The sequence below is a fragment of the Sinocyclocheilus rhinocerous genome, unplaced genomic scaffold, assembly GCF_001515625.1.
Source record: "Sinocyclocheilus rhinocerous isolate Xijiao unplaced genomic scaffold, SAMN03320098_v1.1 scaffold5, whole genome shotgun sequence".
Lineage (NCBI taxonomy): Eukaryota > Metazoa > Chordata > Actinopteri > Cypriniformes > Cyprinidae > Sinocyclocheilus > Sinocyclocheilus rhinocerous.
This window is the reverse complement of record NW_015661874.1, coordinates 1,014,980-1,026,554: the sequence shown is the minus strand read 5'-3', so window position 1 is coordinate 1,026,554 and position 11,575 is coordinate 1,014,980. Positions and strand designations below refer to the sequence as shown.

General features: G+C 35.7%; 1 protein-coding gene across 1 annotated transcript in view; it reads left to right on the top strand.

Moving 5' to 3' along the window:
• Positions 1–10,164, top strand: part of LOC107726650 (synaptic vesicle glycoprotein 2A-like) — a 34,272-nt gene extending 24,108 nt beyond the window's left edge. The window contains exons 4-12 of the mRNA XM_016536312.1: positions 1,999–2,132; positions 2,252–2,341; positions 3,155–3,265; positions 4,558–4,646; positions 4,737–4,901; positions 5,695–5,828; positions 7,154–7,357; positions 7,462–7,621; positions 8,900–10,164. Of these exons, the coding sequence (XP_016391798.1) occupies positions 1,999–2,132; positions 2,252–2,341; positions 3,155–3,265; positions 4,558–4,646; positions 4,737–4,901; positions 5,695–5,828; positions 7,154–7,357; positions 7,462–7,621; positions 8,900–9,083 (1,271 nt within the window). The 3' untranslated portion in view covers positions 9,084–10,164. The remainder of the gene's footprint in view (positions 1–1,998; positions 2,133–2,251; positions 2,342–3,154; positions 3,266–4,557; positions 4,647–4,736; positions 4,902–5,694; positions 5,829–7,153; positions 7,358–7,461; positions 7,622–8,899) is intronic.
• The last annotated feature ends 1,411 nt before the right edge of the window (positions 10,165–11,575 follow it).

Genomic DNA, 11,575 nt, shown 5'->3' with positions numbered 1-11,575 from the left:
CTCACAGACTGTGTACATTTTCATATTTAAAGAATTTGCCACTGATGATTCAAACGCGAGTTTTGAGCAGTGTAGAGTGGCACTTGTTGTTTGTCATTTCTCCGATCACAAATGCAGACATGGTTTAATGTTTACGCGGCGCGATGCAACGCGCAAAAAGACAGTATAAGTCATTATAATCCGTAATTATGTCCCCACTGGAAGCAACAAATGCCTCGTTTATAATGGGTTTTAATGTTTTTGTCTTGTCGCTCTGGCCGGACAGGGCATCACAGTATGGTAAGGGGCGTAACATTTCCGTCACACGCTTGAGGTATTCAATCACAACGCACTGGATTGCTGGCCAATCAGAGCACACCTCGCTTTTCAGACCGATGAGCTTTGTAAAAATCGACGCGTTTCAGGAAGGCGGGGTATAGAGGAGAAACAATAATGTACATTATGTGGAAAATAATGTGTTTTTTGAACCTTAAACCACATAAACACATTTCATTACACCAAATACACCAAATAATGTTCTTTTTAGCAACATCATATGACCCCTTTCATAAACAAAGTATCAGCTTTAAAATTCTGCCAAATTCGTAAAGAAATTCAAACAATAAATACCGCTTTGGCGCTCTTTAATTAAACGCATGAGCGATTTGCCTCAGTTCAAGCGGCACGTGAATCCATCATATCTTTCTCTTTACTACTATAGTATGAAATAAACATGAATGGACATCAAAAGGTGTATTATAAGATAACCTACAGTACTTCTTACTGAAATGTCTCATGTAATCGCTCATTCAGTGTTTCAAACTGCGGAAAACGAGTAAAGCTTGTAAACAATGCCACGTAACAATCATTTACCTCAGAATAACCATTCTGTCCATAAGCTCAAAATAAGAAAAAATAACTATAAATAGGAGCATTTATGCGCTATATTGCATATTCATATTTTTACTTAATCTGTTGTCTACATGATAAGAAAGAATGCAAAAGATCAAATTCAACACCTTCTATAAAATTGCATGTTACTAATGAACAGACTGGATGTGTGCAAGACATATGACAACATTTATAGGATGCAGTGAGGAGGAGCCCAAACTACACTCAATGACCAAGTGATGCTGACATAGTTATGGACCTGATATTGGCACAGATTCTGTGTAATAAACAATTCTTTGTGACTGTATATAGTTCTCAGTTTGGAAAATATGTTTAGTTCCCACTTTAAGTGAACCTTAGTTCCCAGGACATCTACAATATGAATTAAAATGCTGATAAAGACAAGAAAAGATGAGACATAAACACAAGACAGTATGACTGAAATGTTAAATTGTTAAAAAAAATTAATAAATAAATAAAACCAATTTATTCTGTGGCACTTAAAAAAATTATTTGGCAGCTAATTTTGTTTCTTATAGGAGCCAATGGCTCCTTAACTGATTTTTTTGACTGGAGCCCTGATACTGTACTGGGGCAAAAACTGCCTCTGCTCAAATAAATGAAATCGATTACGACTGTCATGAAGTAAAAAAATTTTTTTTGAAAATGCATAAAAAGGGAATTTCATTTAGTTCCTGTTTTTTATTGGTATAATTTGTATACTTTATATCAGCTGTTTGAAATTTCACCAATCTAATAACATTATGCAATAATTACAGATTTAAACAGAATAAACCATCATTAAACATGCTGTAAATGCCACATCAGATGCAGCTTCTGTGCCACCTTTGGCTTTTCTTGATTTTAATAATTATAATTTTATAATAATAATTATAACGATAATTTTGTTGATAACAACCTATAGTATTCTATTTGATTGATTGGATTAAATGAATAAATATAGAAATTTGACACATAAAGACAACACAGATATATTTAATAGGTAAAAGTTAACCTTACAAAGGTAAAAAAATGCCCCTGGAAATCAATTCCAGTGGGCAAAAGTTCATTTCTGAGCCTGATTCAGTGTAACTAGTTGAGTAATATATGCCCTTTCCTTTTAACCAGGCTGGAGTTTCCAGATGGGCTCAGCCTACCAGTTTCACAGCTGGCGAGTGTTTGTGCTGGTGTGTGCGTTCCCGGCCGTCGCCGCTATCGCTGCGCTGACCACCATGCCAGAGAGCCCACGCTTCTTCCTGGAGGTTAGTGACGTCCCACATCCCGGCTTGGATCTGTGTTTTTGGTTCATGCTGTAGGAAAAATGTGCAGAATAAGTTTGTAAATCAAAGATGACTTTGCTGCAATGTGTGTGTTTTAACAGAACGGAAAACATGATGAAGCATGGATGATTCTGAAACAGGTCCATGACACCAACATGAGGGCCAAGGGCTACCCAGAGAAGGTTTTCTCTGTGAGTAGCGCTTGATTCACTATCAGAAAGAACAATAACATTAGGACGGAAGTGATCTGTGGAAATCTGCGGAATTTTTATTTCTCCGTATTAATTAGAAATGAATTATGCAGCCACGCTAATGGGTTCCCATTTATCTGGCCGAACTGGAGTCAAATTGGCTTTCATGCACATTTAATGAAGGTGAATAAAGTTATTATTTAGATGTAAATTATTTTGGTACCGTAAAGGACATTTTACTGTTATGGGCCCTGCAGCGATTAGCATTGTAAATCTTAATCTTGCCGCTTAATTAGACACGGCTCACCTCTCATTGTCAAGTAGTTAAAGGGGTCATATGATGCGATTTCATTTTTTCCTTTCTCTTTAGAGTGTTACAAGCTCTTGGTGCATAAAGAAGATCTGTAAAGTTGCAAAGACTAAAGTCTCAAATCCAAAGAGATATTCTTTATAAAAGTTAAGAGTTAGCCACACCTACCTAAAACGGCTCGTTCGAACACGCCCCCACATACAGTGGGGCAAAAAAGTATTTAGTCAGCCAGTTTTGTAAAAATCGACGCGTTTCAAAAAGGCGGGGCATAGAGGAGAAACAATAATGTACAGTATGTGGAAAATAATGTGTTTTTTTTACTTTAAACCGCATAAACACATTTCATTACACCAAATACACAAAATAATGTTCTTTTTAGCAGCATCATATGACCCCTTTAATATAGGTTATTCATGAACAGATTCCCACCAATTAACCACACAAAACTGAGAATATCACTAAAGTATTAAGGCACATTTTGAAGCATGCTGTGAAATCCCCAGGTCACCACTATTAAGACGGTGAAACAGATGGATGAGTTGGTTGACATGGGTGGAGACGCCACAGCCTGGCATCAGCGCTGGAGGATCAAGCTGACCAACCTCTTCCATCAGGTAGAGTACCATAAACATGGCAAAAGTCACTAAAATGACATCTACCATATGAATTTTTAATTTCAAATGATCTACAGAGGACATATTCTATACTTTTACACATTTTATTTTATATCAGTCAAGGTTTCTTGCACCAAAAAGTCATCATTTGATTGTACACTTACCATTCAAAAGTTTGGTGGCAGTAAGATTTGTATTTATTTTTTAATTAACACTTTTATTCAGCAAACATGCAATAATTGATCATAAGTGACAGAAAAGACATGTATAATGTTACAAAAGATTTATATTTAAATGCTGTTCTTTTGAAAATTCGATTCATCAAAGAATTCTGAAAACAAAATGTGTCATGGTTTCCACAAAAATATTAAGCAGCACCAGGTTTAAAACTATTAAAACCAATTTTGTTAACTAAAAAACAAAATAATAAATAAATAAATAAAATATTACACGAAAAGCTAAACAGAAATTAGAACTGTTGCCTTGGCAACTAACTAAAATAAGTTTTCTTTGAAACTCTAAAATTACTAACTGGAAATACAGTAAATAAAAGTTAAAACTAGGGTTGCAAAGGGGAGGAAAATTTATTTCCAAAATCCCTGGAATATTCCAAAAAATCCTGAAAAGCAACCCTAGTTAAAACTGAACTAAAACCGAAATAAAAAATAAATTAAATCTAAATAATAATATTTAAAAAGAACAAAGATATAAGCACATAACAAAATTACTCAAAAATACTAATTCAAAGTAAAAACTGAAAATGAAAATAAAAGCTAATTCAAAACATTAATAAAAACTATCATAGTACATAAATAATAATAAAATAACACTAAGCAGCACAACTGTTTTCAACATTTAATTAAAAAGAAATATTTCTTGAGAACCAAATCGGCATATTAGAATGATTTCTGAAGGATCAAGTGACAGGAATGCTGTATTTTTGATCAAATAAATGCAGCCTCGGTGAGCTTAAGCGACTTCTTTCAAAAACATTTTTAAAAAATAGTATTTTTGTATATGTATAGTATTTACTTTGAATGACTGTTGTTATAATTTGCTAACATTTTTGCTTGAAATAAATAATAATGCCCTCACCGATTAGTTACTAAATAGGCATTGGTAAATGCAGCTGGTCATATGGTAACATGCTTATGTCTTAGTGACACTGTAACCATGGTGATTCTGATAGACACATATTTGCAGCTCAGGTTCCATAAATTGTAAACAATGAAGTGTGTACAGTACTTTGAAATCAAAATCCTGTCTTCCAATTGTTTATCTTGGGTTTCCAGGTGTGGGGCAACTTCCTGACAGTGTTTAATCCAGAGTACCGGAGGATCACCTACATGATGATGGCTGTGTGGTTTTCCATGTCCTTCAGGTAAACTACACTGAACTACATGCATTTTCCAATCCATCCAATGATTTGTCCCTCTGCATTGTTTCATGTTTTGTTGCTCTCTGTCTCCAGCTACTACGGGCTGACTGTTTGGTTCCCTGACATGATCAAATACCTGCAGAAACAAGAGTACTCCTCACGCACAAAGGTCTTCATCAAAGAGAAAGTGGAGCATGTGACCTTTAACTTCACTCTGGAGAACCAGATCCACCGGAATGGAGAGTACTTCAACAACAAGTAAGCGCCGCTCATAGGCAGTATGGCAAACATATTTCAGTAAATAGGCCTGACCTTTGTATAAAAGGTGAATTGTGTTGTGGCATTTTGCTTGCTTTTTAAAGGCATATTCCAGATTAAATGCAATTTAAGTATGATAGAATGACATAACAACCTTGTCTTTTGAGCATGCCTCTGTTTTTCTTATGTTTATGGCAGAATTCAACTAGGACAATGGAAATTGGTTGCTATTAGCATCTATAATATATTGAGTTTTCATTTTAATTTAAGTTCTATAAATTTTTTGTACTTTTTGCATTTTTGTTTAAAATATTTCTGTATACTGTAACTTTATTTTCATTTTAGTTTTAGTCATTTTAGTACTTCAAACTTAAACTTTAAAGGGTTAGTTCACCCAAAAATAAAAATTAGGCTGTGTTTACCCGCTGAGTACAACGATAGAGCTTGAAAGATCAAAGACAATTTTTAATATAACTCCGACTGGATTCGTCTGAAAGAAGAAAGTCATATACACCTAGGATGCATCGGGGGTTAGTAAAACACAGCCTAATTTTTTTTTGGGGGGGGGGTGAACTAACCCTTTAAGTTTAGGTTTTTCATCTAATATTTATATTTGTTTAATTGTTTTGGTGCTTAATATTATTTATTTTTTATCTGTTTTATGTATAATGTTTCATGTTTACCACAGGACAAACCAAGTCTATTTTTATTTGGGCCACTTTGTAGAAGCTAAAGGAAATCTGAATACTTCTAAGCAATTTCTTTGGGAATTTGTTTCTCTTTGTCATTAAAGGTTCTTGAATCTGAAGATGAAGTCTATGGTATTTGAAGACTCTCTGTTTGAGGAATGCTACTTTGAGGATATCACGTCAAGCAACACCTTCTTCAAAAACTGCACCTTCATCTCCACTCTCTTCTACAACACAGGTGAGAAGACCACAGGTTACACCCTCCTAGCTATAAACAAATATAGTGCTGCTGTTGAATGTCGAGTGCGATTTACACATTCAACCATATAAAATAATTGGATTTCATCTGTAGTCGTTCAAAGCTTTGAACCTTTATAAGAAGACACGTATTACATGTTTTTCTTCGGTTAAAATGGCTCTAGTTTCTAGAGCTATTGAATGCATTGAAAATGTTTCAGGTATCCTAGCAACACCCGCTCAGATTCTTCCTCTGCCTGTCTGTGAAGGAATGACAATCTGCTTTTCCTGATTCAGTCATACTGAGCGTTTAGGATTGTTTCTCTGAGCAGCTTGCAAATTAATGATGAGACTAAGAAACAAAGGCTCTGTTCCAAAACCTAGTACGTTGCCTAGACAGCATTGTAATTTTTACATGAATGCATTTGCAAATGCTTTTATCCATTGCATTAGATCATAATTCACTTATCATCATGTCATTCCAAACCTGTATGCATTTCTTTCTTCTGTAAAACACAAAAGAAGATATTGGTAACCAAGCAGTTTCAGGTCCCATTGACTTGTGTGGACTTTTCCTTTAAGGTGTATTTTATAAGTTCATGCATCATAGGCATGCAAAAATCTGTTTTTCAAAAGGTAAGGGCAAATCCCAGAATGCACTGCAATGAGCTAAATGACAAAATTAATCCAAGATGGCAATGACTATAATATCCATATACTGTGTGAATGACCGTTGGAAGGCAGTAGACAGCTTGCAAGGTTTTAGTATAGAGGCGAATGTCAAAAATGCAGTTGCAATTTCTTTCTGTCCTCTGCGTCATGGAGTAGCTCAATGCATTAGATCACATGCATAAAGATGTCATCTGTCTATTGATTCTAGGGTGACCATATGTCCTCTTTTTCCCAGACCAGACTTGGCTGTGATTTCTAAGTTGTCTAAAATGTCCAGGTTTTTCTTTGTTTTCTTATTGTTTTCATACTTGCTGAAGGTAATGACTGAACAGTGGTTTGACCAATAGTGTGCAGGCATTGTACATAATCAACCAATCGTGGCATGTAATAAGGTGGTATCTACAGAGAACGGTCAAAGCAATGCACATATGTGTACATAAAATGTATAAGAACTGTAGAGAGCATGTCAATAGGAAAACAAAGCCAAAACCCGGCAGTTTAGAAGTCCCGGCAAGGACATGTCTGGAAAAAAGAGGACGTATGGTCACCCTATTGATTCTTACAGCAGTCTGACCTAGAAACGCTTACCTACTTTAACTGGTGTAATGGAGGAATAGCTGCTGCATTGGTTAACAAGAGCCCTCATCTGTTTAGACTTGTTCAAGTACCGGCTGATCAACAGCAAACTCATCAACAGCACCTTTCTGCATAACAAAGAGGGCTGTATGCTGGATTTCAGCGATGAGAACAACGCCTACATGATCTATTTCGTCAGCTTCCTCGGCACACTTGCCGTCCTGCCCGGGAACATTGTGTCAGCTCTGCTCATGGACAAGATTGGACGTCTAAGAATGCTGGGTAAGAAAAACAAACTGCATCAGTGCAATTTTGGAGCGCAGAATAATATGAAGCCTTTTTAAAAAATAATAAACATTTGTTCTCACTCTCGTCATTTGGTGCAGCGGGTTCCAGTGTGATTTCCTGTGTCAGCTGCTTCTTCCTGTCATTTGGAAACAGTGAATCCGCTATGATCGCCTTGCTCTGTCTATTTGGGGGCATCAGCATTGCGTCATGGAATGCCCTGGATGTGCTAACGGTAGAGCTGTACCCCTCGGACAAGAGGTGGGCCAAGCTCAGTTTTCTGTGATTATTGTGCATCTATCACAATTGTCCCCTTTTCTCTCTGCATATGTGTATTAAACGGTTATCTCAATACGTATTTGGGCACTTACACCACACTTTACAACATATATTTGTCAAGGAATTTGATAAAAACAAGATTCTCTTCTACTTTAATGAAAATGTTTTCATACTGTCTGAAATGACTTGAAAGATTAATAGAGCAAATGTATGTCAGTAATTCTGTGCTGCATTGCCACTGCAGTGCAGATCAAATACATCATAATTTAGGGCTTATCTAAAAATTCTCAGTCAAAATGAATGAAGTCTCAGTGGTTCTGCCACAAAATGCTATGCATTATTTCTAAGAAAATATTTTGACAGTGCCTGCGTAACAATATGTGCTCTTTAGCACCCCTAACAGTTCAATCGCTGAACAATCGTTTTATTTCAGAAATGTTTTAGAGACCTTTACAGTGTTATGAAAGATCTCAAATAACTTTCTATTTAGCAAAGAATCCTGAACAAATTTATCCGCGTCCACAAAAATATTAAGCAGCTGTTTTCAACATTCATAATTGTATGAAATGGTTCTTCAGCATATTACACTCTTAAAAAATAATGGTTCCAAAAGTTTTTCAAACTTTTAGTGAACAGTTCTTATAAGAACCATGTTTTTCTTAGAACATTTTTCCACTGTAAAGAAGCACTTGTGTAATGAAAAGGATCCATGGTTGTTAAAGGGGTCATATGATGCTATTTTAAAGATCATTATTTTGTATCTCTTTGGATTTGAGACTTTAGTCTTTGCAACTTTACAGATCTTCTTTATGCACCAAGAGCTTGTAACACTCCAAAGAGAAAGGGAAACTTGAAATCGCATCATATGACCCCTTTAAAGCTTCTTTGTGGAACCATCAGTGACAAATAAAGAACCTTTATTTTTTTTAAAGTATAGAATGATTTCTGAAGGATCATGTGGCACTGAAGACTGGAGTAACGATGCTGAAAATTAGTCTAAGATAAATTACATTTTTAAAATATATTTAAAATAGGAAAAAAAGTTATTTTAAATTATAATTATATTTCACAATATTACTTTTTTCAGTTTTTTTTTTTTTTAGCAAATAAATGGAGCCTTGGTGAGCATAAGAGACTTCATTCAAAAATCTTCAAAAATTTGACCGCCCCCAAAACTTTTGTACAGTAGTGTAGATATATAGATAGATAGAAAGACGAATTTATGATCCAATTTATGTCATTTTTAATCTTTTTCCACAGAACTACAGCCTTCGGGTTTCTGAACGCCCTCTGTAAGTTAGCTGCAGTTTTGGGTATAAGCATCTTCCAGTCGTTCGTGGGCATCACTAAAGCAGTGCCCATCCTCTTCGCCTCGGGGGCTTTGGCAGTCGGAAGCTTCTTGGCCCTCAAGCTCCCTGAGACTCGTGGTCAGGTGCTTCAATAGTGCAGCGTTCCAGCATGCAGGTGGCGGCGTTTGAGTTTGACCCTGTCCGTGAGTGAGCAATGCTGGAAGCAGCCAAAACAAATCCCACATTTACAGATATCTTCATTCCCCAAAATGTGCAATTGTATTATTATTTCGTTTTCATTTGATTTCATTCAAATCTACATGCATAGATATGTTCCCTGCTGATGTTTCACTATCTCACAGGAAGACCATGTGTGCGTGTGTAGAAAAACTGCCATGCTAAACACATTCCAGCTTTGCGTTATGGAATGAATGTGAAATTTAATTTGTGAAATGTTCATTTTGACTTTCCCTTTAATCTTCATCCAAGCCATCACGTGATTTGAAAACCATCACTGAGGACCCGGGAAATCAGTAGGTAGATATATTTGAATGGACAGTGTTGATCTAGTGGTGCTGGTGATGGTTAATGTTGTTGCTTTACTCTAGTCCGTTGTGTCCCAAGAACTTAAAAAATGTGTGATCCCGTAATTGTGTGCAACGTCTGCTCAAGCACTCCTCACTTTTTAAATGTTTTAATGCATTAACACTGACATCACATTACTATAGACAGTGGTTCGCTCATTTTTGGTTTTACTCCATCTGAAGAATTCGGTTGTTCTTTCAAAATGTCTGATTATTGACGGTGTTGTGCATGAAATGAAGTGTGACGATTCATAAGAATATGCTTGAAGATAGTGAACATAACCGATGAATGTGCTCTGTATTATGCTACTCTACCTATGATTCTTTGGACATGATGTAAAATATGAGCTAAGTGACATGATGGGTTATCATTTGTATGATTTAGTATGCCATTATTCATATTTTGCATTATTGTTTTATGCTATCAACATAGAGTTTGTGTTCCTATTGAGATCCACAGAGTAGCTTCAGTTGTGTCGCTTTTGAATGTGCGCAAACATTGAGACGAACGTTACATTCGCCCCGTTTTCATACAAAAAAATCAATTTAACACATGCAAAAAACTAAAAAAATAAATAAATAAAGCACAATGTGATTTGATTAAACTGTCAAAAACAATAGTTTTATTTTGATGATTATGTAAATTATGTATTGAATATAAATATATCAAAATTAGCTGTAATTCAAGTCTGTCTGTTTGAACACTCAAACTATTATTAAATATACAAGCATATATATATAAGAAAAGATATTTACATGTTCAAATGTTGAACTAGTATCAACATAATGGCTTAGATTCCATTTGATGTATGTATATACAGTTTATCTGTTCATTAATGGATTTCATTTTTTTATCAAAGCAAATATATAAAAAAATGACTGAACAAGTCAATACACTGATTTGCAGCACATGCAAATGCCCTCCTTCACGTTTTCTCTTGTGTTCTTGTAAAGAAACAGAGGTATCCGTCTGTGTGTGGGTGTGTGTGTAAGTATGGAAGTATGTGTGCTTGCATGTGAAATGTTGAGTGTTCTCTGGATATTTGTATTTATTTATATAACTGTTTATGAGAGTTTGATTTTATAGTATTTTTTACTTTGAGTATCTGTAGAAACAGATGCAGGGTGAATTTTTTGCTGTATCATTGTTGACCTGATGTTCAATTCTTTGGTGACTTGGTAGCAGTAACTGAATATAGCATCAAAAAGAAGCGAAAGTCAAAACCCAATGGATTTTAAAAATGAAGCAACATTTGATGGGAAGCAAAAACAACTTGTCCAATTCTGCTACATTTTACCAAGCGCAATTAATACTAGTTCCATGGAGTATCACGGAAAACTTCTGGTTCAATAACCAGATACTGAAGCAAAAAAGACAAAACCCCCTCTGGCTGGAAGCTATATTTCCGCCCTGTTGCTTGTAAACACAGCCAGCGCTTACACGAAAACAGTTTTTGGTGTCATTCAATGTTCTTTACTGCCATTTTGTAGGATAGCAGCCATATTATGTTCTCAGAGTAGACACACAATACAACCTATCATTTTTAGATTTAAATATACTTTAACCAAAGTGGTTACCGAACACAAACTATATAGTAACTTTCAAGCACTCAAAATGTTTATAACAGCCTTACTGCTCATTTCAATTGGATGAAGTGGCATTGCGATGGGCCACGCGTCACGTAGTTTAAAAATTCAACTGTTCTAGAAGCTGCCATCTCTGCCGTGACCGTCGGTCACCAGTAGTGTCACAGATGCTGTAGTGACAATCTTTATGTGTGCCATGTGTGACCGTGCGCATCTTTAATTGCCAAATATTTTCTACTTCCTCGGTTTGTACTGGCAGATCTCCCATCACGGCACAGACAAAAACGTGATTTGTAATACATCGACGTTCTAGCAGGGTGCGGCGATCCAAGCAGAAAAAGGATATGAAAAACAAACCATTTTGAGACTTATAGACAGACATATCTCTCAATCAGGTGTTTTACTCAGATGGGACGCACATAATGCTCTTGCAAACGTTTAAAGGGTTAGTTCACCCAAAAATGAAAATTCTGTCA